This window comes from Chaetodon auriga, chromosome 10 (genome assembly GCF_051107435.1).
Source record: "Chaetodon auriga isolate fChaAug3 chromosome 10, fChaAug3.hap1, whole genome shotgun sequence".
Lineage (NCBI taxonomy): Eukaryota > Metazoa > Chordata > Actinopteri > Chaetodontiformes > Chaetodontidae > Chaetodon > Chaetodon auriga.
In genome coordinates, this window is record NC_135083.1 from 21345502 (window position 1) to 21373205 (window position 27704).

The 27704-nt window shown below is 42.3% G+C and overlaps 1 protein-coding gene across 9 annotated transcripts; it reads left to right on the plus strand.

Moving 5' to 3' along the window:
- Positions 1–621: 621 nt before the first annotated feature.
- kcnq2a (potassium voltage-gated channel, KQT-like subfamily, member 2a) lies at positions 622–27704 on the plus strand. Of its 9 annotated transcripts, XM_076740871.1 has the most exons (18): positions 769–1209; positions 10971–11061; positions 11148–11274; positions 11699–11874; positions 12711–12836; positions 12952–13062; positions 14192–14287; positions 14407–14501; positions 15144–15203; positions 15935–15964; positions 16747–16800; positions 17643–17848; positions 19352–19399; positions 19689–19706; positions 22464–22569; positions 23287–23418; positions 24800–24893; positions 25027–27704. In XM_076740871.1, exons 1-18 carry the CDS (start codon positions 911–913, stop codon positions 25888–25890), a joined length of 2733 nt encoding a protein of 910 aa, XP_076596986.1. In that variant the 5' UTR covers positions 769–910; the 3' UTR covers positions 25891–27704. The 9 variants fall into 9 exon arrangements, 8 of the variants coding, with proteins under 8 accessions (XP_076596982.1, XP_076596986.1, XP_076596981.1 ...); XM_076740866.1 differs by lacking the exon at positions 19352–19399; XM_076740872.1 differs by lacking the exon at positions 16747–16800.

The following is a 27704-nucleotide window of genomic DNA, read 5'->3' on the forward strand; positions in this document are numbered from 1 at the left end:
TGACAGAACAGTTTATTCAGCCCATTTACTCATAATGTTGCTTTATGTCATGGCACATAAGCTGTTTGATCACGTCCTTTTTTCCAGCTAACCTGATGTTTATCATGGGGAAATTGAATTCAGTCAGAACACACTGTTATCCGTGATGGAGTCACGCAGCATAATAATCTACATTGTTTTGCATTTCGGTGCCCCGCTAAGTGCTGGCTGAGACGTCTTCCTGATGTCTACAGATGTTTTCACATTTTGACATGTATGTGTCCTTTACCATTCCTCGGTCAGAGAATGCAAACGTAGCCTGACATGGCTTGACATAATTTTAGGTGTCCATTACCCTGACTGAAGAAATCTAGACCTATGAATATTCCATGAACATGCAGCCATCAAAGGGAAGTGTAATTCGCAGCTTCTCTCCAGGTCTTGAGTGGCGAGGATGGAAGGTTATCTGGGGATAGATTCTTTTTTTTGTGTGTGTGTGTGTGTGTGTGTGTGTGTGTGCAGAGAAACAAGACATTGTTTCCCAAAACACACCAATGATCCTCTCCTCCTAATCAACAATTTGTAATTGTTTTGGCAGAATTGTGGAAGCAGATGTTCAATTCAGTTTAACTTTGCAGTGTTAGTCGTCTCGGGGCCATTACGTGATGACAGATAGCTTCTGAATTTCTGATGACCAACGTGATTAGAGTGAAGATCATGTGCATTTCTCTCCTCGCTGTGTCTGTCTAATGGCCGGAAGGGGCTAAGGTAAAAGCAGACACTGTGCAGTTTCGCATGATTATTGCAATTGGTTTTCTAGGGGGACCGACACCGACTGCATTCACCACCAGCACACACCCCTCAGCACCGGTGATGCATCCCCGCGGCAAGGGCACGGACAACTCCTCGTTAGAGTCGTCTCGACTTTAGAATGGTGCAGAAATCTCTCAACGGCGGGGTTTACCCAACTCAAGCCGGAGAGAAGAAGCACAAAGTCGGATTTGTTGGATTGGACCCCGGGGCTCCCGAATCCAACAGAGATGGGGCGCTGCTCATTGCGGGTTCGGAAAGCACCAAGCGGAGCAGCATCCTCTGCAGACCGAGGTCCAGCATCTCCGCCGGCAGACCCAGACCGTCGAAGAAAAATGCCAGCTATCGGAAACTACAGAATTTCCTCTACAATGCGCTGGAAAGACCGCGGGGATGGGCGTTCATCTACCACGCTTATGTGTAAGTGATGTTCGCATGTTGATTCTGTCGTCGTGGCCTTTTACTTTGGGGCACGCTGCTGTTACTGTGTCGGGATTTTGGGGGGCAGCTGCCGTGGACTTTTGCGGGTTTTGTGTCTCCTACATTGATCAGATGGCGCATTAAAGGTTTCGGCGTTTTCGTGCTGCCAAGCTGCTGTAGCCCGATTCTAGGAGGGGTGTCACTCCACCTGCACAACTCCTGCTGGAACTCTTAATACTGCAACTCATGCTTATGTCACACTGACATGTTGGCTGGTTGGATTCTGATCGAGCTGTTTCTGATGATGTAGGGAGGACATGTCTACAGTCTACGTTTGACATGTGCTCACATTTTGCACACTGCCGTTTTTCAGCGGACTTCCCATGTGTTGCGGCAGCATTAGGTTTCAGCACCACAGTCCGTGGACAGCTCCGCGCCGCATCAGTACTTTCGCTAATTAACGTTGCAGTCCAGCTCTGCACAGTCATGTGGACTCTACATACGTGCAGCGTCTGAGCAGGCAGCTGGAGAGTTCTGGATACTACAGTTGGTATAACCAGGCGGTCTGTGAGCTTCTTGTGGCTAGAACATGACGCTCTGCGTTTACTGTGTGAGGTCTTGGTTGAATACAAAATATTGACTCCAGTGATGGCATCATAAATAATATGGGTTTGTGATCTCTGGCGAGTGGTCAGCATTGAGGCAGGCAACCAACAATCCTTTGAGGAAGAACATCTCTGAACCCTTACATCTTGATGCGGTGCTGCAGCAATTAAGCACTTCCATAAAGTTGAGGGACAAACAAGAGAGAGATTTGTAAAGACACTGTGCAGCAGAGGCAAAGATCTGCAGGCTTAGATCCTACATTTCCCATAATGCAACCAATAGCTTGCTTTAGTTAGATCCTCGCTGCCTCCTAAGCTCCCACGTCTTTAGAGCTCAGTGTCTGAAATGCAGACATTCTGTTCAAAAATTTTTGCCATTCATTATTATTATTATTGTTTTCTCCCCCAGAGGCACAGAATGCATTAGTAAAGTGTTGGCACCAGCTGAGGACTCAGTCGTGGTAGTAGTACTCCAAGTTACTACTGATCTTTATGTATAAAATCAGTGGAGTTTTCCTTTAAAACATGCAACTTGCAGTAATTTTGTGCACCCGATTAAGGTGAAAGATGGTAGTTACAGTATGTTAGCATAAAAACGGAAATTCTAGTCTCAAAATGAAAAGGAGGGCAAACTGCAGTCGGTAGTTTGCCCTCCAGCCATGCTTGAATCTTTCCAACTCAGTCATACTGCATGCTTGGTAGTGAGGAGTCGAAATGGCCACAGCAATATGGAATTCACTGTGCACAGCATATCAACTCCCCAGAGACGGTTGAATGCCCAGAAGTACGCCTGTGCTTTAATGTGAAACCACACATACACACACACACACACACACACACCCCTTCAAGGTGCTTTTGAAATATTAACTGAATACTATAGCAGCTAAGTAAAACTCCTTCTTTACCATTTGTTTTGCTTTTGGGGAGATCTTTATTGACCAGTGTTCCTCTCAGGAGATGGTGCTAGCTTCATGGCTGAATCTAGTGCAGGCAGCAGTGGTGTTTTTTTGTAGGATAATACAGCATTTGGAAGCCAAACGACACCAAGCAACCTAGTTAGAACAGGGTCAGTAGCATGTGTGCTGCCTAAAATCAGAATCCTCTGGATGCACTTTGTAAATTAGTACACAGCTTTACCCTAATATGAAGAAATTTGACCTGAAAGGGGGCAGAAAACATGACTGTGATCATAAAAGCCACCCTGACATGCCTACAGTTAGAGGAAATTCATACGAAGTTCACACTATGCCATCCAGCCTGCAAAAGAACATCTGTATGGAGTAACCACAGCTCTTCCTCTACTCCATTTGTCTGTTCTATACATTATTCATAGTCACCACACTTCATTTCATCTCTCAACTCTTCCAGGCAGCTGATTTATAAAACTACCATGTGCTGACTTCAGCCAAACCTTTCCCCTCCTCCTTCATTTTTCAACTTATGCCCCTCCAAACGACAGAGTTTGGCAACCAAAACGACTCCACCGCCCTGAGCTGGAAAAGACGGCACTGCAAAATGTGCTCGTGCTCAGATAGCAGCGATTTCTTTTTGATGGGTATCTGCCTGAAATGTTTGGCAGGTGTTTTCTTTTTTTCAACCTCAGGCTGGTTTGTAAAGCATGTGTGAATGATCAATACGTGGAACATGAGCACTGACTGTATATCCAGAGTGCTCTGTCTCTCTTCCTGCCTCTTGTCTCTCTCTCTCTTTCTCACTCTATCTAGCTTTCCTAGACCAAGGCCACCCTTCCCCTTGTGTTCTGTCGCTGGCCCAACATCAGTTAAAAGTGAAGAGACACAGTGATCCACAGTCAAGCATATTCCTCTGGATCTAACTCTAGCATCTTGTGAAACGCAGCGTATTGTGACTGGGTTTGAACATTCTTATGACTGACAGGGAAAAACTGAAAAACCTTCTACAGCAAAGGCTTCTTCCAACAGCCTGCTGTCAAATCAGGTGCAGTGTGTCTCTTCTTTGTTGACACAAATTCTGTAAGGAGGGACAATTTGCAAAAAGAAGACTTTGAATGTGTCAGGTTGTTGCCTCTAGCTGCAGCTCAGCATGCTATATTGATCTATCCAAGCGAGCGTATGTATCCTGTATCCTGCACTGATACCGAGATGAGGGCTCTGATATCTTCACTGATTTGGCTTCAACAGTAGCCTCATTACTGTGTGTTCTCTTGCAGGAAGCACCAGCTGTGTGACAAAATTGAAGGGCCTCTGCAGCTGTAACATGACAAAGTGCATCAGTTCTGCACCAAAGTGAAACGGAGGACCGCTAGTGAAAAAGAATGGAGGGCAAAACAAAGAGTACAGGAAGTGATCAATCAGTGAAAAAGGAAATAAATGTTGGGTTAAACTTTCAAAAAAAGTGATTCAGAGAGACAGATTGAGGACATGGTCCAGTTATTCTGCTGAGCTGGCCAGCTGAAGACACACTGGGGAAGAAATACAGCAAGGACAGACGCTGGCTGCCAGGCGACTGAGATGTGATCGAATGGTCTGTTTCAGGAGAAGAGTCTGAATGCCTGAATGCTGAGTCCTGTAGTTGACTTATGGAATGAAGTGTGTCCCACTGTGATTTTGATGGGAAGCCCCAGAAAGCTGTTAGGATATTTTAATATTTAATAATGTTGCCCTTCATGATGTTGACATGAGAGCTCCCAGAAAATGCACCAATTCAACACACTGAGGCATTGTGCTGCTGCAGCCTTCAGTTGTCTGGGAACAAGCGGTTAGCTGACAGTGGCTAACGTTACATGACATACCACCTTTTGATAAACATTGCTGGGAAACTGACATCACTGGGTCACTTATTGACTCTTCTCCCCTCGTGCTATATTGTTACACTTTAGCATTTGTCACCATCAAATTGATGTGACCTGTGGCCACAGTGGCTGCTGTTCAGCAAAGGTTACAGAGGCTAGCTTTAAATTGGGTTCTCACTGTGTTGTGAATTCATGGTTGCAGTCAGTCTCATCGCTTTCATGGCGTTTCGGCCGCAGCAGTCAGGTGTTTTTTCAATGCAAACTCTATGATAACCCCACTGTACGCTATCTGCCCAGCTCCAAACAGCAAACAGACAAAGTCAGGGACAAGCTGGTGAACATAGTGGAGTGTTTAGAAGCCAAAGAGCCGGTCATTTTTCTAAATGGTTGATGGAGACCAAAAACAGAGCTAAAATGGCTAATTTAGACTTGCACTCATCAGATGAAACAATGCTAATGTTGCTCCATGAACGTGTAAATAAGCCACTGTATGTGTTTGCCTGGAGGTAACAGATAATGTCCATTGTAAAGTGTTGGCGACCATATTGCAGCGCTAGAGACAATTTAGTCAGTCTCTGATACAGCATTAAGACATAAAACTGCGTTCTCATTCGAATTTTCGCATTCGTCTTTGGATTGAATGTTATCTCTGTAATTTTACTACTGCGACATCAGTCTACTCATTACATTCTAAATGAGTCATGTCTGGATTCTTCCTCTATTCCTTCTTCTCATTAAAGGGCTCTTTGTGTAGTTTCCCCATCACATCTTGGGGGTCACATTCAATATCACACCAAATAAAAATGTAATTTACTTAGACTGATTTTTCAGCTAGGTAGGTAGCAAGCAATTAGTCTAACACAGAACAGTGTCTTCTGCTCCTTCAAGCTTCCTGTTTTTGCCACAATTCAAACCTCTACATTTTACATTGTAGCCACAAAAAAAAAAACTCATTTGAATCTCTTTCTAATGGAACAGGCTTTAATGACCTTCAACTGCACTGCCTAATACATTTTTTGCTGATATAGTTTTCACTTGGCAGGCTGCTCTGAAGCTATAAGGAACATTATTTCAGTGTCCAGGCTTCGTGGGTATCATTGTTCTCTTCTTCTTATTTTGCACACACAATACACAAGAACTGAACATGTTTTTGTTTAACACACAATAACCTCTTCAGTATTTCCCAGTATGGCTGCTGTGAATGCTGCATGCACTGCAAAGTGCCTCTGTGGCTCATAAGGAACACAGAGGCAGTAGGTGCACTAGTAGGGTCACTTGTGTATTTATTTACACAGGAGGAGTGTAAGATCCCTCTGAGGAGTGGACAGAGTGGACACCGCAGTGCCGGCACATGGTCTTCACAGACACTGTTTGCTTCGAGAAAAATCCCTGTCTTCTTTATTTGCTCTCCTCAAGTTCGTCGCAGTCTAAATTTAGCATGATGAGTATGTCTGGGTAGGCAATGTTGTGCTGAGCAGGACAAATCAATGTTTCTTTATCTGCAGCTCAGGAAGGAATGCAGGTTTCTGTGCTTCCAGCAACAGTGCTCTCAGCTTGACTGATCAAGAATTACGTTCCTACTGATACCACCCTGGCAACAAGCATGTGTGTGTGTGTATTTTGTGTGTGTGTGTATTTTGTGTGTGTTTTGCTGTCTGTGGCTGTTTGCCGACCGTGAGAGTGAATGTGATTTTCACTGTAAGTGGGTTGTTATTGGGGACAGAGGTGGCAATCGAGATGAGATGCCATATAAATAGAACAGTCGTGTGTGTGTGTGTGTGTGTGTGTGTGTGTGTGTGTGTGTTTATGTATGTGACCATATAGCTCTTGGTTTGGTGGTTCAACTGGTATAAGAATGTTAATTTATCAGTATTTGAAACATCCCTCTATCCATAATAATCTGTCTATTACTGGGCCAATAGAAGGAAAATTACTTCCTAATAAATGTAATAATAAATCTGAACCCTATTGGAAATTGAACAGCTTTCCATTAAGATATCAATTGAAATTTTCGACATTTTGGGACACCTTGCTTTCTTGTTAGTGTGAGATGAAAAGATTGATAGCACTGTAATATTGTTATGCTATGTATGAAGCCACAGTCTTTATTTAGTTATCTCTATAGCTCGGCTCTGTGCAAAGGTATAAAATCCACCCACCAGCACCTATAAAGCTCACTGAACACGTTGTCTATTGTTTGTTGAATCCATGCAAAAAAAAAAAAGAAGTTCAAAATCAAAAAGTTACGGATTTAACTGGGGATACAGTGAGATGCTGCTTTGCTGTGAGCCAGGCTAGCTGTTTCCCCATGCTTCCAGTCTTTATCTTATGCTAAGCTAACCAGATGCTAGGTGTAACTTCATCCTCGGTGTACAGACATGAGGATGATATCAATGTGTCAAAGATAAAAAATCTGTGACACAGTTACGTTAAATGACGTTACTATTTGTTTAATAGAAAATTGGCACGTCAGCACAATTTCAGTTTGTATCATACACAGCCTACATTGCAGTCAGACTCTGTAAATTACCCTCTTTGTAGCCTGCTGTCCTGACAAGACCTCATGTATATTTGACCATGTCTCCCAGCCAGACTTTCTCCTAATCATAATCCTGAGCTGCTATGTGTATCCACAGACAGTATGATGGAGAGGTATAAATGAATGTTCGAAAGCTTCCCTCTGCTGATGGTAAAGGGAATGATAGGCGAGTAGCTGTAGAGGCTAATTGTTTGACTGCTTCAGGAGGCAGACTCTGTCCCTCTCCTTTATCAGCAAGTGTCCTCATTAGTAGGTACTGATGAGCTTGGCAAGGTCGAGTCAGGAAAGTTGCATAAACGGATGTCCAGTTAGACTTCCAGCCAGTAAGCTTCTTTGCTCGCAGCAATTCATTTCAGTGGTTTAATGTATTTAAGAGATCTGCTTTGCTGTAATTTTACAACAAGGAGGAGCCCTTTGTTGTTTTGGTACTACTTGGAGCTAATTACTAGAAAAAAAAAACAACTCACACACATCAGTGTAGTGATTTTGTGTTTCTCAAAATGCATCTTTTGGGCTTTAAGCTGCAGCAAACAAGTGTTGTCAACCATGATATAAAGGTATTAGCATAGTTAATGTAGGCTTTGTATTCCTAGTATACATAAGAAAAGAAAAATTGGTCTTCAGATGGTGAAATGACAAGTCGATGTGGCATGTCAAAGTGCTGTAAATGACAACATGTGAAGTGTTTGACTCTGTGACTGACTGACTGACCTTAATATGGCTCCTGGCTGCAGACCGGAACAGCAGGCATCTCAGAATCTTTCTGGACTTGAAGAAAGCAGTTGCATGAACAGGAAGCATTTAATTCCCTCACAGCTCAAAATCGGTTCACAGCCTATTTCAGTGGATTTATAAATTAATGTTAGACAGAGTGACAAAGTGGGCACACGTCATTTGCACCTTCACTTTTGCAGGAGGAGGCAAAGGAGGTGATCATTTGAGCATGAAATGGGTGCTAAAAGGAGGAAGAAAGGTTTTTTTTTTTTTTTTTGCCATTCCTGGCATATATAGATGATGCGTGTCAACCACTGGTACAATAGCAACTTGTCAGAAAAGACTGCAAAATTATGTGACCCAGAAGAGAAAAAACTGAAGCATGTTATGAATAATGCAGTGTGTTAATTTAAACTGACAAACTCTAAGACGACTGTAATTCCAATACACCAGGGGCGCCTTTTAGCAGCTTACATATAAGATTTAGATTTAACATTCCAAACTACGCTGACAAGCTGCAGACTGAAGGCAGAATGAAATAAAAGCTTTCCCTACCAAGCTTTGAATGCTGTAGCCATCAATGATGTATGAGATGCCGCAAACGCACACACATACAGTCGATGTAAGAAAGGATGACCTCAATGCCAAAGTAAAATGTACAGAACTGGTCCAGTTACAGCTAAATGTTGTCTTGTCTTTATAGCACTGATGAGGAATGATAAAGAATATCATATAGAATCAGCTTTACCATTGATACATGCCATTGATCTCTGCTGCTTCACTCTGATTGGCTGATAGCCAGCGGCCGCTGCCAACACTGTGATGTGACCAAACAGAAACTGACGCAGCAGAAAAAGGGAAATTAGATGAGCTGCAGCTGAGAGTTCAAATACATTTTGATTAAAAAATACAGTATTGTTATTATCATTCAAAAACAGGGATGTAAGTAAGTAAGTAAGTAAGGGAATCCAGGGGGGATTGATGGAGGCCATGAAGCATGATGGAAAGTAAAAGCTGAGATGAGCTTGCATGTCAGGGCAGATGGTGTGAAAAATCAGATGCTGTAGATGCTCGGCCAGATTCACTCCATATTCCTGCTAAACATATCAGGTCCAGTTAATCCAAGCTATCACTGAATCACAGTCTGCTTTCTCAGTGTTTTAAGTAAAGTGTCAGCCTTACCTTTAGGCAGTTTGGTGAAAATGGTTTGATGAAAAGTATAAATAATTTAGTACACTTTTAGAGTTCAAGATTGAGTCCAGGGTATTTTTAATATCATTGTTGAAAGCTGGTGCAGAGGCCGATTGTTCTGGAGCTGTTTCAGCTTCTCCAGTCTGTGTGTGTCAGGACTGGTGTTATTTCTCTTTAGGCCATGACGGCCCTCCTCTACACTTTTAAAGCTGCACAAAGCAATATTTTTCTCATGTTAGCAATGCATGAAATGACTGTGTGTGATGGAAAGGTGTCAACACCCACACCAGTTTTCAGACCGGCTCCCTGGTTCAGCTTATACCATACTTAGCTGCAGTTGTGCAGGTTTTCCTGACCAGTGAGAGATTTTTAAAGCCATTTCAGACTGTGCAGTTCCTATCAGCTCAGGACAGAAACACGATTAATGTTGCTCAGTTTAACTCAAATGGGAGTTTCTCTTCATTAAACCTGACATCTGGTTCCATGTGTATGGACTCTTATTTCACAGCAAAAGTGAGAATTGTATCTCAGACCGCTGCATATGGGTAAACTACACCACTTTCGTCTTGTGTGATTTTTAAAGTGTAACACTTGATCTCATGCTCAGGAGATACTGTCCGTCATTCTATCCCATGCCGGTTACGCCTGCGTCGTTTAAGATCCTGCACCGTCCCAGTATTGAGTTTCACCAGACACTCTCCATTAGCTCTGCTTTGGATTCCTCCCAGAAGATCTCTTCTAAAGAAAGGCCCTGAGGTTGGGCCCTGCCGTGCCTCTTCCTCTTCAGATCACATGTTACCTTCCATCCAGTAAAGCGCTCAGCCGATGGTCTCAGCCAGCCTTCTGAAGATATGGCTGCAGAATTGATTTTCCTCCAAACCGCTTTAATGTCTTAGAATCACATCAGGCTGTTAAAAACCCTCTACCATCACGTTTGTTTTTCATCTAAAAGAATAATTGGTTTTATCGATCTTTGAGCTGCTTTTTATCTGTTTGTGGAGATGTTTGGTCAATGGTCTGAACAAAGACCAGTTAAATCAACCCTGACATTAAACTCTCAAAGTATGTTGAACAAAGTTAATATGATAGACATCACTGATGGCTCCTACAGAAGGCAGATAATGTTGTTTAGACTGTAATGAGGAGGATGACAATTTTTTTTGTCTTTCCAGTGAAGAGCTGCTGATTGACGCGGCCGGTAAATACATTCACTCTGTTTAGTGGGATCACCAAGAGGCAGGCTGGTGTTAATGTCAGCTGATGTTACCACATGCTTTACACTTGCAGGTTATTGGATCTTCGCTTGTGTGCAACCGTGTTTGCTGAGAGTCACTTGAGGTTTCTCATTTGAAACCGTAATATGACTGAATTTGATTCATTCAATTAATTCTGGGAAAGTGTGTGTTCACCTGTGTGTTCACCTTACCTAATTTTTGTCTGCTTGCCTGCCTCCAGGTCTTCTTTTAAGCTTTCTTTCTTATTTACTCACCCTTTAACTTATTTACTCATTCTCACTGTGCTGCTGCTGTTGATGCAGTTTGGCTTGTTTCCACTAATAAAGGTGCCACCCTGGGTCTGCAGCTCTAATTATTCATTCAGCTTTAGGGATTGATAAGCAGATGGTACATTATGCGGTTGCAGCCATCACAACAGCTGAACATTAAATCCAATGTGGAAATACCTCAAAAGTTTGGTGGCATCCAGCCATATAGATAGCTATTCTTTTACTTTATTTTATTTCTTAACCAACAAAGTCCCAGTGATAACAGTTGACAGAGCTCTGTGGGTTATCCAGATGAACTGGGACATTGTTTCTGGAAGACATGATACTGTGAAGGTATTCAAATGTCAAATGTTGTATCTAAAACAGGTTCTGAAATCGTTTACAGTGGTATATTTCAAACGCAATGACTTTTATTGTACCTTTTCCTGTCTCTTCCAGCTTCCTCTTGGTCTTCTCCTGTCTCATACTTTCAGTCTTTGCCACCATCAAAGAGTACAAAAGTAACTCAGAGAGTGCCTTGTACATCCTGGTAGGTATCATTTTATCTGCTGTAACTCTACACTGCGTATACGTCCATGCCACATGTCAAGTCCACCTTCTTGGTTTCCTCCACAGGAAATTGTGACCATTGTGGTGTTCGGAGTGGAGTACATAGTGAGGATATGGGCTGCTGGCTGCTGCTGTCGATACAGAGGATGGAGAGGGAGGCTAAAATTTGCCAGAAAGCCTTTCTGTGTCATAGGTGAGAAAACAGGGTTGATTCGTGTTCCGCTGGCTGCCATTTCTCTCACCTTTCCTTCACAGGAGAACATAGTACAGGCACATGACTGTGTTTTTCCATTTCGTCCATTTTCAAATGGAATATGATAAGGATATGATAACCATGCTTTCATGTGATTTTCAGCATATTCTTTGCCTTGAGGTTATGCTCAAGACAAGGTGAATTTAGATTTGTAACCACAGAAACCTCCATGAAAATAAGACACTCCTAATACCAGTTGCTCATCAGTAATTGGGTGAACTGTTCAATTGTAAGAAACATGATTCCCATTGTGCACAGTAAAGTGCTGTTAATTCAGTCCGATTTGATCACGGATGTAATATCTCTAGCTTCTCCTGCTTCTTCCAGTACAGAATTATATGATTGTGTTTCTCTCTCTCTCCAGACATCATGGTGCTGTTCGCCTCAGTATCTGTACTGGCAGCTGGATCTCAGGGCAATGTTTTTGCCACCTCGGCCATCAGGAGTCTGAGGTTCTTGCAGATCCTGCGCATGCTGCGTATGGACCGCCGTGGAGGCACCTGGAAGCTGCTCGGATCTGTAGTTTATGCCCACAGCAAGGTGATCGTTTTGTCCACCAGACATTTATTAGGATTTAGTGAAGGTAATAACAGGGGGACATGTCCAGGCCATCCACAGTGGAAGTGATGTCCTTGGGCGGGATGTTATCAGAAATATGTTTTCACTGCTGCCTTTATTGCTTCTTTATGACTTGTTTTTAATTAAACTAGTAATGCCTCATGTCTGCACCTCCATCTGTTATCTTCTTTAGCAGCGTTCTCTTTCCCTGGAATCGTGCATTCACCCGTATGTTACTAGACACATTTCGACACTTAGCCAACAAGATGATCAGGTGCAAATATAGGGTGATGGGTTTTAGTCGTCCGCACAAGTTAAAATCTAAATCTTCACACGGGTTTTGAACCATCACAGTTGAAGCTAAAAGTGCTGCAGCCCTTTGCTTTCCACTGTGCCTCTTCAGTGACGCAGCATTTCCAGTCATGTGTGTGCATTTCAAGTAATGGTGAGGAAATGTGTTTCTCAGTGTTATTTTAATGAGCTTTGAAATATAATTATTTGCTTTCACTAATAAGCTGTGGAAAACGCACAGCTGTGTGTGTGTGTGTGTGTGTGTGTGTGTGTGTGTGTGTGTGTGTGTGGTGAGCAGGAGAGGGGGCGGGTGTGTGGCATGTGTGGAGTCGAGGGAAATAAAGACGTTTATGAAATACTTGGCTTGCCACAGAGGGCAACCTCCTCACATAATCATGTCCAATATTATTACAGAATGGGCATTTTTACCAAATTACAGGAGTTACATCAGCACTTTGCAAGGCATCTTCGATGACACAGTGTTACTGTAGATTCTCTGAAGCTTATTGTATCGGTTTTCTCTGCAGGAGCTCATCACAGCGTGGTACATAGGCTTTCTGTGTCTCATTCTGGCTTCATTCCTGGTCTACTCTGTGGAAAAGGAGTCAAATAATGAGTTTGAAACGTATGCTGATGCTCTTTGGTGGGGACTGGTAAGACTAAACTGAAACAAAAGGGTCTACAGTATCCACTTTACACTTCTGAGTATTGAGAATTGCACCACACTCCCTTAAATCGAGTCGTGACTTTGATTTCTCTTTCCACCAGATCACTCTCACCACCATTGGTTATGGTGATAAGGTTCCCAAGACCTGGAACGGACGCTTGCTGGCAGCCACATTCAGCATGATCGGGGTGGCCTTCTTTGCACTCCCTGCTGTAAGTATGACAGGAGGTCAGGAGTACTTTGAACCCAGGGTTGCTAAAAGCAAAAGAGTAAGCTTAAAATGCTGATTTATAAGAGCCTCATGTGTGTGCCTTTAGTCTCTATCCATCATGGTGTTAATCGCTTGCTGATGTCATGTCACTGCTCTGCACCTCCTAAGAAACCGCGTGTCCTGTCCTATGATGTGTTCCTTATGTCTACAGATGTCACGCTTTCCTTTTGTTTTTTTCAAAACAATCAGAGCATTAAATAGAATTTTCACTGCCTCTGCAGTTTAGGTCTATGGAGCATTTTAGCATCTTTGAGCTCATTGTTGGTTTTACGGCATCTCAGTCCCATTTGTCTCGTCAGCCTTGTTTTACAGCAGGCAGCTGTTTTGAGCAAAAAAAAGGCTCATAAACAAATATCAAATTCGGAATAAGCATACATTTATAAAAATCAATGAAGTTGATGAGGTAAATCATTAAATATATTGTCTCTGTACTATTTTTACTTGAGTTTATGTCACAAAGGGTCAGCAAGTTATGACACTCTGTCTTACAGGTGTTTTGTTTGTGTTTTTTTGGAATTGGGGCCATAGAATGCAGCTATTGTTAATGTTATTAATTACTCTATGCTTTTAATGTAATGCAATGCCGTCTTCAGTACTTTGGCTACAGAAGTAAGTTAAAGGATTCATTTGAATACTCAGAAACTCTGCTTTGTTGTCAGAAAGCTCTTGTCTGATGATGTTAAAGTTCCAGTTGCTGATGTATTCGTTAGCTGCTGTTCAATGTTTGGCGTTTCACCTGAGATTTGAAGATGTCAGACTCAGCTGTAAGCTTTTAACAAGCAGCTAAGACCTGCTCTGTCAATCACAAACAAAAATAAACTGTGGATTACTGAATCAGCACTCAGTTAACAGGAAACAGTTACCACTTTTGCCATATTGACTGACACTCACTGACATTTCCGACAAGTGAAAATCTGTGATCACCTATTTATTTTGTTGGATTTGCGCTCTGCTCTCTGCTGTGGAAGGGTTGTACACAAGCTTGCTGTTGTTGCAGTTCCAACCCCTGACCTGACCTGACCTTGACTGATGACTGTTTGGGCTCTTTGCATCACTCTGAATCTGTACAGGGCATCCTGGGTTCTGGCTTTGCCCTCAAAGTCCAAGAGCAGCACAGACAGAAACATTTTGAGAAGAGACGTAACCCTGCAGCAGGCCTCATCCAGGTATACGACAAAGAACGGCTGTACATAACAGCCCCATGTACAGATTGATCAAACAGAGCTAATCTCTGGTTTGTGTTCATGACAAAAACCTATAGATACTTCTTTATTCCTCCATCCAGGGGGCTTGGAGGTTTTATGCTACCAACCTTTCCCGTACAGATCTGGTGTGCACTTGGGATTTTTATGAGCAGACTGTCGCTGTTCCAATGTACAGGTAAGTGATAAAATAGTCAGAATGATTCAGCATTTTCAGTAAATACAACTGATTCGCAATATCACATTCTGCCAAATGTCTTAAAAGTGGAAAGCTAATAGGAAAACTGAGCCCACAGAGTATCCTCATCTTATTGTATTCCAAACTCCTTTGTTGACTCAGATACTACTGTCTGTCGTGTAGAACCACACGCTGATTTGACTTTTCACTTTCTGCTTTAATTAGGGTAATTTTACAGTGAATGAGGTTGCTGTTGGCAGCGACACCTGGATCTCTTTGAAATGCTGTTCAAAAGATGAACAGTGCCAGTGGCTACTTTGTGAATTAATCACCCATATTTCTGTCCAGCTGAATGAATCAGCACAAATAAGCTGACTGACTTTCACAACACTGATTTCTGCCTGTTACGTGTCTAGGAGTAGAAGATTGCTGCTTGTTTGTTCTATTTGGAAATGGCATCATGTTCGCTTTCAATCCAGTAGTGATTTAAGGTGAAAGGGTGATGACCAACAGAATAGATAACTGCCAAATTAAATGGAATTAGCTTTTAAGTGCCCAACGGCAAACTTTAGCCTTTCAACACTGACTGAGAGAAATTGTCTTGACAGATTGACAAAATGCTCTTTGCTTTTTTCCCCTCAGACTTATCCCCCCTCTGAATCAGCTGGACTTGCTGAGGAATCTAAAGGGCAAGTCATTCAGGTACAAACTGTGAGAGTGACTGAGCTGATGCTGTGCGGTGCTGACAGTGGGATCATGATGATGATGATAACGGGTATTAACAGTGAAGCAATCATTCTGAGATAGAAAAGAAAGCTACACTTATCAATACTATTAACAAGACTCAAATAAGTTTGTGTGCTGTGAAAGGGGTCGCTCATAGTGACAAACCCACAGAGAATTATTATCACCTCACTCTGCAGTTTCTCTCAGCTCTACAGAGCTTCATGGTGTTGGCTTTCTGCAGCTTAATTGTTGTGTTTGACTCACATAGTGCTGTTTTTGGATGCTGCAGACAGCTGATTTCAACGCACGATACCTGACCTGCTCAGCACTAAATGACTGCTAGCTAGCTGATGAAGACAGTTCTAGCATCTAGCTTCTAATAAGGTAGTGGAGACAAAAACAGAATTAAAAGAGAATGAGAGTGAGAGCGCTTTTTGTCCCAAAAAATCAGTTATTGCAGGTTTGAACAGATGTTAATTTTCATACGTATATTTTTGCGTCATCTTGTTGATGATTTAGATTTGCAGCAGCTCAGCTTTTACCATCCAGCAGCTATGCTTAATGTTTCTCTGCACATGTTCGCTGTTGCTCTCCAAGTGCTTCTCAAAGCTCATCCAACTCAGCATAGAGCGCCATTGATTATGACATGCAGTGTAATATATAACAGACTTGCTCTGTGTAACAGTTGGTGTCTTCTCTCCTCACAGGAAGGAGTCTCAAACAGAAACCTCTCCCAGGTCTGTGATCTGATTTTTTTTTTTTCTTTTGGTCTCTTTTTACTTCCCTTTGGCTTCTCTTCAATTCTGCTCTTAGCTGCTGCTGAGGCACTCTTCTTGGGGGAGTGTGTACAGTATGCTGTGTGTATGTGTGTGTGTTTATATGTGTGTGTGTGTGTGTGTGTGTGTGTGCGTGTGTGTGTTGGGGTTGTTGTAAGTCCTGTGTGTCAGACATGTATGTGGTTGAGTGTGAAGCGCCTCCTTCAAGAACGGTCTTGCTGCATTTGCTCACATGGTGCTCAAAGATCAGCTTCCTCTGGCCTCACTGCTAGTTCTGAATATTCACCTATAAGCTGTTCTTTGATACTTTAGCTTTCAGCATCACCTTGGGAAAAAGTGATTTTGAACACTTTAACAGCCTTGCTTGATGTTTAATCACACTGTTTTTGACAAAAGAAACAAGTGTAATTAATGACAATGTAGTAACACTTTATCATGACTTAGTCCTTTATAAGGCATTTGCACATATTGTTTAACTATGATGTGAAAAAGCAGCCCTAAAACATCAGTAGAAAGATGCTGGCAGCCATTAAAATTCATTCAGCACCAAATAACAAAATGCAAAGATATTGAAGCTCTATAGGTGTTAATTTATGATATGAAGAACAAGGTTGCAAATGAAACAGAAACTATAGTTACAATAAAGTGTTACTGGCATCACAGTATGGCACACACTGCTGTTTTTCGACTGTACCCACTGCTATTTTATCTTTTTGTGTCTCCTCTACTGCCCACCACTGCAGTAATGAAAATGCACACAAAGACAGACTTTGCGGGTGCTGTCCGAGAACTATTAGGTATAGTTGCTGCACAGCTACTAACAACTGCACTGCAAGTCTGTGTGTCTTTTTACATTCCCACCTCTGTTCCTCTCCCTCTTTAAACACAAGTAAAGGTAGAGGAATCACATAATAACGATAAAAATCTGACTACTTTTTATAGTGTAGTGCTGTTCTTTCAATGAAAAGCTTTGTGCTTAGTGTTAAACTCAAGCGCTGATCTGCCCACACCTTTTACCTTTTTCTATGACAAAGCGCAGATATACATCCGTGTTTACCGCCCTGTCACAGTTGATTTATGGTTTCTGTTTAATGATGTCTTTATGCAGTTGATTTGCTTGCGGCCTTTTTTTGCTTATTCTGCCGTTGCAAACTTCTGTTCAGCAGGCAAGATGCATATTGCTGAGTACCTAACAATGCGTTTCCTGTGACTGATTCCTGTGTATCAGGCAGAGCATACAGTGTGATGGTGAATTCTTTTGCATGGGTTGTGTTCACTTTTTTGCATAGAGTGAGACCAGGTCTCGTCCTTTTGAGACATGCACTGTCACTTTGCTTCCCATGCATGCTTGCTCGTAGCTTCCTGCTGCTTGCCTGACCCACTGAATGCTCCACTATGTTGGTATGTGGACATGGCTCCTTCTGCTGTAGGACATTGCCCATTTTGCATTTCTGCTGAGGTAAGATTTATTACCACACAAGTGCTTAATTCAACAAATTCCCGAGATTACACTTAGAACAACAAAGCAGTAGGATAAAGACATTTAATTACAGATAAGTATTTCTTTAACTTAATGATGCTGTGAAAAAAAGACTGTTCGATTGGTTAAATTTCCCTTCTCATTACTTGCTCTCTGTAGTCGGAAGGCCAGCCTGAAGGACAAGGTGTTTCCCAGTCCTTCCAAGGCTCCCGTGGCAAAGGGGAAGGCTCAGTCTCCAGGGGCAGAGGACGGGGCTGAGGCAAGTCCCAGCAAGGTCACCAAGAGCTGGAGCTTCAACGAGAAGAACCGAGGGCCGAAGCATGCCTTCAGAGTGCGGGGCAGCACCTCACGGCAAAACTCAGAGGGTGAGGGAACTCCACACAGTACAGAATAACACCTGATCAGACTGATAATGACTGTTAGAGTACAGACCAGGGTTGACACACATAGACTGAAGGACCAGCAGGAATAGCCAATTGATCTTCGTAATATAAATGATCTTTTTTCTCTATAATCATATTCATGTTAAGGTGGAAAGTATCTGAAACAGCTTTAAACCGTCACAAAACACCAAACTCTGTAGAGAAACTCACTACTTAAGAGAGGTTTGCAGCTGTTCAAAGGAATAGCTCGATAGTTTGGGAATTTGGGAACTTCTTGGCTTCTTGAGTTACATGAGAAGATCAGTACCACTCTCTGTATGGTGAATATAAAGCTACAGCCTGGAGACAATTAGCTCAGCTCAGCATAGAGACTGGACGCAGTAGTAAACAGCTAGCCTGGCTCTGTCCAAAGGCAAGAAAATCCACACAGATCAGCCGCAAAACTCAGCCATTACAACTTTTTCATTTGTACAATGCCTGAAGGTTATAAAGCAGAATACTTGGAAATTACCTACAACTTAACTATATGGAGGAATCTCCCAAGTTAGTTTGCTCTAATGCAGCCATACATGTCTGAACCAAATTGCAAAATGATCTATCCAGTAGTTCAAATAGACATTAGACATTCACTCAAAACCATACGGCAACCTCATGTCTCAAGGAACACTTGAAGCATTAGGCATCAGTATGCATTATGTGGGAAACAGCAATGTCTATATAAAACTTTGTACCAACATATCCAATAGATGTTGAGTTGGACAGGATAATTTGACCATCACCAAAGTGCTTTGAAATGATTCTTTGAGGACCATTATAATCTGCACAAAATTGAGGCACACTGGACCAAAGGCAGAGGTTATGTTACTTAGTGAGCTTTACTAGCCAAGTTAGCTGTTTCCTCACAACAAGCCATCATAAAATGCACATATATGTTGATTTTAGCAAACCAATACTGTTGTTCAAAATCGAATATGTTGGCATTTACTGTAGTCACTGTTTATTAATAAAAGCATATACAGTAGCTTAGTTGATTATTGTTCACACTGCTGACAGTTCTGAATTTCAGTTGTAGGATATACATCACAGTGTGACCCCATGACAGCTCAAAGACAGCAACTCCCCAGCTGTGAGTTTTTAGAAGGAGGGTGTCGTTTATTGATAGTGATCAAGCCTCTTTAAGCTGCATTCATTGTGCAGACTGTGTAGTAATTGTCATGCAGGTAATTGCTTTATAGTTTCTCCTGCATGTAAAGCCAACATTTCAACATTGTGCTGGGGAGACAGAGGTCCGTTGGTTTAGATGTTGGTGTCCAGCCATCATTTACTGCTAGACAGCCCAACTGCATCCATATGTCATCCAGGCCACTGTATCACTATCAGCAAGTATATTTCTTCTCCTTCACCATTTCTTTGCTTTTTTTGTTAAACAATTTCAACCAATTCTCATTAGTTGTTTTTCTTCTTCCGCTTCATGGCATGTTAAAGTGCTGATTGAAATGCAGGATGAAGACTTTGGACTGAAGAGTTCTCCAGGTTAGACAAGTCATCATGACATGTCTTCAATTCAGACTGTAATATATTCTGTAATGTCTAGATGTACAGTTAATGTATTTTAGCATATGTTAAATAAGAATTTATGTTATATGCAGTTTGTTAAGTGTAGATGTAAGAGAAGAGAGACCAGCCCTTTCAAACATGAACCAGAAACCATTCAGTGGATTCCACAAGTTCCCTTGTTTGGAATTGATTTGTCTGCCATGGTCATCCTGCTAGAATCCATAACAAATCTTTTTCCATGTCTCTCCTCTCTCTCTTTTTGCAGCAATTGAAGGTTTAATAAGTAAGACATTGGGATATTTTGTTGGTTGGCTTCCATGGGGGAAATAATCAAAAGAAAAGTCAGCTTTACTGGTCTGAGAAACCTGCATGCTGAAACCTGCTGAGATTTGTTCACTTGACATGAACCCTCCTTATTTTTTTTTTCTTAATGAGTCCCCCCCCCCCAACGATGACTGAAGACTGAAGCATGATACTCACTGTGAACACGCATGTAATGATTTAAGTAGTTTGTATTTATTAGGATTCTAACAACTCCACACACATGAGTATAGGATTTATTACAGTAGAAGTAGGCAAGTTAATATGGTAGGTAAGTTAATCATCGTGGGTTCAAGTCAAGTGGTGCCAAGATAATCGAAAATTGACCCAGAGATGAAATGCCCAAAAGACCTGCTTTACGTTGCATGAAGAGACCTCACTTTCCCTACCGGATTCTTAAATTTCTGATAAGCAGTGATTAGGCCTTGACACGTTTGCCTATATGCAATATGCTTCAAAATCCACAGATTAGCCTTCTGGCTAAACTAAATATGCTAGTTACAATGCTAATCTAGAGTGTAATAGGTGGTGGGAAGCGAGTACTTGCCATTATAGGTTCTAATAAAGCTTTATCCCATCAGCACTATCCTTCAATTCTGCACCAAGTCTTTTCTTCAGTTGTTCCACAAGGCCCGCTCACTACGCTCACAAACTGGCTAACTGGCTTGAAAGTAGGAGTTACTGGATGTTAACTCCAGTTCTGTTAGTATGCGCATAGCCCTTTAACAGGTTTTGCTATTGGTTAATCCCCAATCAGGAGGTAAGTAGAGTTAGGTCAGGAGGCAGTCAAGCAATATAAAACCTCAGTGTACCCACTGCTCGCCTTTGTGCAATGGGAATAGAACAGGGGCCAGCTGACAGTGACTGATGCCTGCAGTCACAAGGCCAATTAAATTAGTGTTAAATAAATGTTCATTGGCACCGAAAACAAAGAGACACCATTGGAATCTACTGTGTGCACATTTTATTTATTTGTTTTGTTTTGTTTTGTTTTTTTTAGATAACCTTGCAAATTTTCATTCTCTCTCAGAGACAAGGAGGAACTGCTATCACTTTTTTTAAGTTTAGTTTTTAGTCATTTAGTCGATACATTTTTATATAATAATAATAAAATCAGTGCACTGCAGACTGCAGTCCAGTTTTACAATGCAGACAGTAGTGTTACTGTTAAATAAATAGTCATTTAAGTTCAGAAAATGTCCCATTTGTTATTATTATGAAATTGTATTTGTATTTGTATCAGATGCAAAACAACAACAACATGATATCTGCATCATGTATTTGCCACTGCCTGCCTTCTAATGGGCTTCACTATTGGTCACCATGAGAGGCAAAGGCCGTTAAAGTTTTGATCCCAGCTGTGTCCAAAAACTGACTGCTACATCATGGACCCAGGACTGGGCAAAAGAGGTTAAATGGTCAGGTCATAGGGCATCACCCGCCTCAGGATCCCACAGCCACAGCTACACACTCCCAGCAAGGACCTGACATGACCAAAGAGTGTCTGACTGTGAAAGTGCCTCCATAGATGTTGCACCAAGCACAGAGTGAGACACAGAGTCTTGTGTCATATCAGTGAGAATCTGGCTGCACAAAAGAGGGTGAGGAGGACCAAGATGTGGCTCATGTCCTCCACTGATACGCACCTGAACAGGGTGGCCAATGAAGCAATGCCCCTGGCGGAGTGTGCCTTCAGCCCTGCTGGTGCAGCATGACCTGGGCATGCTCTCACACTGAGGGACCCGAGGATGTGTCAGACTTTCAACGAACAAATGTGGCAATTGGTCCATGACGCCTTCTCCGCTGCCTTCCGGTGAACGCTGGTGGACCTCATACCCCACACGCAGCATCAGTGTACAGGCTGCCATCATCTGCGAGACTCCAGTGTGCATGGCTCTTATCTCTTACGTAGCCAGTGAACAAGAAAGTAGCCTGGAAGCTAGCTGGCAGCTAACAGTGAGAACAGTGGAAGATGCTCACCCAGGGGTCACTTCCCCCTTGGCAGGGTAGGAACTGGAATCAGAACACGGATGCTACCCATCAGTGAAATCTCTGCCTCACCCTTGTGGATCGGACAGGAGTAATCTTAATCGCCTCTCTGTCGTGGTGCCACTGTGTGCTACTACCTTGCTTGGCAGACAGCATCACTGATGTCAGTGGCAAACATGGACGCATCCAGAGAATCATGGCAGCGACCAATAGTGGGAACAGAGGGAAATAACAACTAAATCAGTTCCTCTCCAGTGGGGTAGTGCATAAACTGGAGAGTGGATGCTATGCTTTGGGTTGGGTTACTATAGGCTGAAACAGTGTTATCAGCACCACTGAGCGCCCAGCATGGCGAGCACACTGCGCCTCCTCAGGGCCGAGTAGAGGGAGCAGGCAGGCCAAGACAGGTAATGAGAAACTGTGTCTGTACTCGTCGTGGCGGAGTTGAAAAAGGAGATGAGCAGTAGGTGCACCGGGGTTTTATACTGCAAGATTACTAACTCTTGATTGGGCGAGGAGTGTCCAATGATATGTCTCAGGTGTCGAGGCGGAACCTCGAAGGGGATTACCAATAGCAAAGCTTGTTAGAGGGCATAGCACGTACAAAATAGAACCAACTTGGTAATTGCACCTTTAAAGCTAAAAGCAACAGCTCTGCTTTGCTTCTGCTGTGGACGCTGAGGAGGCAGATGAAATATTCTTTAAGAGTGTTTTTGTCTTTGCTTTGTAGAGGCGAGCCTCCCAGGAGAGGAAATTGGTGATGATAAGAGCTGCCACTGTGAGTTTCTCACTCAAGACTTACCACCAGGCTTGAAGGTTACAATAAGAGCAATCTGGTAAGGATTTGCTTTAATACCCAGTTGTTTATGATTCTGCAATGTTTACATCACCCATGGAGACAAAACAGGGATTATGGTTTGTGTTTATGTCTTTTTCTTTACATTGTGGTCATCTATGGTGTAGGCTTTATTAGCTCTGATAGTGTTTAAGGGAAACTTTCAGTTTATTATAACTTAAGTTTTACTTTTCTAGTTTTGGCCATCAATCCTATCAGTGATAATAACATTGCACTTAATTGCTGAGATCTGGGAATGTGATGACAGCACTAAAAAGAAGTCAAATAATATATAATGAGACAGATTTCAAACACATGTCCAGGATAATCAAACTTCAGAAGAGAAATTCAGAAGAGACAATGAAAGTGACCAGTAAAAATATTGTTAGAACTATTTGTTGTGACATCAATCACCAGCCTTCTGGTTCAACTTTGACCAACTTTAGATGAGTGTGCACAATTTTTCTGTCCAAAGATGGATTATTGGTGACAATTGTGGAGCACTCACGCTGAGTTTTACCTGCAAAAAAAAAAATGTTTGGATCTAATGTGGCTAATCTGTTTCTTACCTTGTTGGATTTTGTTGTAGTGATATTGTCATTTTCCCAGATCTTGAACTTGATCTTGACAGAAAAGTTCATTTGTTTATGTGCTGTGAAAAGAAAGACCCACTCATGTCTCTGTGTATCACATGAGCAAACAATGTGTCCTCCCTCAGCATCATGAAGTTTCTGGTGTCAAAGCGGAGGTTCAAAGAGAGCTTGCGGCCTTATGATGTCATGGATGTGATCGAACAATACTCTGCAGGTCACCTGGACATGCTGTCGCGCATTAAGAATCTGCAGTCCAGGCAAGTGCACACTCTCTATATAGTATATTTACGCCAGTTTAAATCTGACCCATCAGAAATCTGACGCTCACTTTCAGGTTGTCTCAGAGTGAATAACTTGTCCGAGCCTCACCTTCACTGTGAGCCTAAATGTCAGGTTGGATGTGGAAGATACATGGAAGCCTTTTATTTCAGTATTTCAATGGTTATTTTAAAATCAGCATAATAGTAGAGATGTGTATCAGTAATACAGTGGTTGTATTGTCTCTGGATGCACACATGTTGTGACACACAAGTCATCCTCACATTTTGATCCACTAAAGGTCTAACATGTAAAATAAATATATTCCAACAGTGAAATACATGCACTTTTCATCCACAAAGTCAGACTCACCCTATGTCTTGTGTGTGTGTGGAATATATTGAAACTTGTTCTCCATAGCTGATGTGATTCCCACGTTGCTTCATTTTGCATTGCACTCATATCGTCTCTGTGTGCCTTGCCAGGATAGATATGATTGTGGGGCCCCCTCCCCCATCAACACCTCGCCATAAGAAGTCCACTAAAGGTCCTAGGTTAGATTGATAGACTGCACCTCTAGAATGACCATTGTTCCAGCATTATGCTCCTTATACCATAGTCCAAATATTGACTAAGGCAGTTACTTGCTACCTTATTATTTTGATTGACAGAACCCCTTTTGAGTTCAAGCCACTTGACCTGTTGACACATGTTAAAGCAATGTTAAATATTTTACACTCAATAAAATCAATAAAAGTGTTTGATTAACAGTTTTATGGAAAACGTGCTGAGGTTGCTGTGCAGTTACTTCAGCTCTTATGTCACATTACATTGTTAAATCCCAAAAAAAAAGAAAAAAGAAAAAAAAGAAAAAGCGAGACATCATTTGTGTTTCTCGCTGAATGTTAATGAGCCTTGTCATATGGCCTCACTCAACAGGGGTTTGACAGTGCTAGATGCTTGCTGTCATACTGAAGAGACAGAGGGAGAGCTCCCCCAGTAGGATGCAATGGAAATGAAGCATGAAGCACAACAAAAGCATGTTAAGTAAAGCATTTTGGCCCGAGACAAAATGTCCCCTCTATTCACACTGTGTATTCATTAAGACTGCCTAATCTCATAATGCATGCATCCATACTGTCCACCTGAAATCAATAGTTTCTGAGCCAGTGCTCAAATGTCACAACATCACTCATGCATTCAAAAAACAATTTGTAGCTTGACGAGCATCATCAACATAAACACTTTCTTTACCTAATTTCCATGTAACAGTAGATCATATTATGGCATCATGACCTTAAGTTTACAGAAATGGGTTAAGCCCATGTGGCAGAGCAGACTGTTTTTTTTAATCCAAGATATTACTTTCTCATATGCTAGAGTTGACCAAATAGTTGGTAAAGGTCCTAAAGCTGATGGAGAGGCAGCAGACGACCAAAGCATGATGGGACGTCTGGTGAAAGTGGAAAAGCAGGTATGAATGTTTCCTCCGAGTCTGTAAAAGTAATCCAAAAAGGTCTTTCATTGGAGTTTTTGTAAATTACATTTTTCTGATAATCAGTGTTTGAACACCATTGCTTCATCATGTCTTTCCTTTCTCAATGCAGGTGATTTGTATGGACAGGAAACTTGACTTCCTGGTAAATGTTTATGTGCAGCGTATGGGCATCACACGTTCGGAAACAGAGGCCTTTTTCAACTCCAAAGAGCCGTATCCAGCACCGCCTTATCACAGCCCAGAGGAGAGCAAGGTGGAGAAGGAGGATAAAGAGGAGGTGAAGGAGGAAAGGGAGGTGAAGACATGCTCAGCTGCAGATGTCCTGTGCTCTGATGGCTCTTTGGAGAAGAAAGATCCTTTACTGGGTCGGTCTGTGGCGAGATCAGTGGGTACTCCCTCTGGCAGCCACAGCCGCCCCTCTACCTCCTGGCAGCACCAGCTGCAGCACCCCCTTAGTCAGCCCGCCTGGAACAGCAGTGTGGCCAACACCCCTTCACCAGTTGGGGGCAGCGGCGATCATTCGCCCACCCTGTTCCGCCTTCCGCCTCCGCCTGCTCCGGTTCATGACCGATCCTCCTCCGGCCCGGGCGGCAGCGGCAGAGAGAGCAACTCTCAGGGCAGGAGGCGCCACAGGAGGCAGAGGTGTCAGCAGGATGCCACCGTCGTGGAGAGCGACACTTCTCTATCCATCCCGTCTGTTGACCATGAGGAGCTGGAGCGCTCCTTCAGCGGCTTCAGCATCTCCCAGGCCAAGGAGGACTTCTTTGGGCCTTCTTTCTTTACGGGCACAGGAGGGGGAGCTGGAGCAGGAGCAGGGACTGAAGCCGCAGCTGGACTCTCACTCTGTGCCAGGGTCAGACCCTTCATAGCAGAGGGAGAATCAGACACAGACTCTGATGTCTATGCCCCCTCACCTCTGTCCTTCACCGGAGAGGTCTCATGTGGAGAGAGAGGATGGCCTGGACTGAAGTAGGCCGGGAAGGACTGCTCCGTCTGGCAGAGATGTTCATGGTGAAAGAGATGGGCGTTTCAGTCGCCAGAAGACCTATCATGGGACCTTGTAGCCAACTGACTGACTGTTGTTTCTGATGATGCTATTACAGACTATTTTATGTTAAGTGAATGATTAAATCAGCTGTTTATTACTGAAGATGGAAAAAAGAGAAAAACAGAGGGGCTGTCCTTTATCACCATTTTTGTTTCTGACACTTTACAGGCGATGCTCCATGACAGTTGCATTGCACTTCTCAAGATGTTGACTGAAAAGAAAAATAGCTGGTTAGGGACGTTTTATTAACTTAGTTGGGGACATTTCTGTTGTATTTATTAGCGATGAAAGGTACATGAGAGTACAGCTGTGTGAGAGACACGTAATTTTTCATTGAACTTATACTTTTACATTATTTATATGAGACATTTAAGAGAAAATCACCTTGGTTTCTTTTAATGAACAGTGAGTTCATTTCAGCACTTTCTCTGTTACACTGACCACTTTCAAAACTTTGTGGGAGTTAGTAATGCAAGATTGTTAAAGTCTTATCACATGGTTAGCGTAGTGTCTTGATAACTTCTATACCTTTGAATGACTTGAGGTGTTATGATGCCAAAACCTTAGCTATGATAATCAATTAGATTCTCGCAGAGTAAAAAAAAAAGTGCTTGCTTTTCAGAATCATTAATTCAGCCTGGTGTTTACTGATTACTACAGGAAAACTCCCCTAAAGTATTGCGATACTTCACCGTCGATAAACCAGTGAGCCTGCAGCATGGCATGTTAAATGGTTGACTCAAGGACTGTGTTAAGCAGGCTACAAAACCAGACAACAGCTGTGAAAAGTCAGCAGAAAAATTCCACAAATGTTTTTCTTCTCTACAGACAAACAGAGCGGTGAATAAAACATTAAAATGTGCATGCATGACTGGTTTCAAGCCACGATGTGTTAATTTTTTTATGAGGCTTTGCTTGAATTCCAATCATGTAAATGCAGCCCAAGCTTGCTTATTTCAATGGCTCTTCTTTTCTGGGCAAATATGTCCACAAATTATGTACACATGAAATACAAATGCAGATGTTTAATGCCACATATGGAAACAATATGGGCTCAAATGAACATTAGCTCGTACATTTTGTGTTTTTATCACACAACATGCAGTGTTGAAGTTGAGTGGGACACTTGTTGCTCAGACATGGTGGTATTCAGCCTGCAATGCATCGATCAGTCATTTAGACTATCAGCTGCTATGTCAGTTCTGCACTAAATGAGGAAATGCAATAATTAGCAAGCAAGGCAATCAAGAACCATCCTTTACCAACGTTAACATGGCCTTATTTTTCACACCCAAATCCATTGTTTTGTGAATAACCAAATTAACAACTCCATTCTAGGACATTTTCAAGCGTTAATAGAAGGTTCTGCGGCCTGAGAGCAGTAGTTGTGGGTTACAAATTTAGTCACTGATAATGCTAAAAGCATGGGATTCATCTGGAGCATGAGCAGTTCTTCCAGAGTCCAAGCAAATCAACTTCACCATTTTAATATGAACGTTCAAACATGGACATGATGAGAGAGGACAGATCATTTAGTAGAGAGTCACGCAAGATACACGATCCATATTTGCAGAAAAGAAGAAACAAACCTGCTGGCATGTTTTCTACAACCTAAAGAGAGGACCTGAAGGGTTTTACATGATACAGTAGCTCTTAGTTCAACATCATCCTAACTAACCTAACTGCACCTTCTTCCTCTTCTTCCATAATAAAACTTTGTACATCACTGAAACAAAATC

Coding starts and splice junctions, on each gene's coding strand:
- kcnq2a (XM_076740871.1), top strand. CDS start 911: ATGGTGCAGAAATCTCTCAACGGCGGGGTTTACCCAACTCAAGCCGGA. Junction 23,419..24,799: donor ATTAAGAATCTGCAGTCCAG/GCAAGTGCACAC, acceptor CTCATATGCTAG/AGTTGACCAAATAGTTGGTA. Junction 24,894..25,026: donor TGGTGAAAGTGGAAAAGCAG/GTATGAATGTTT, acceptor TTCTCAATGCAG/GTGATTTGTATGGACAGGAA.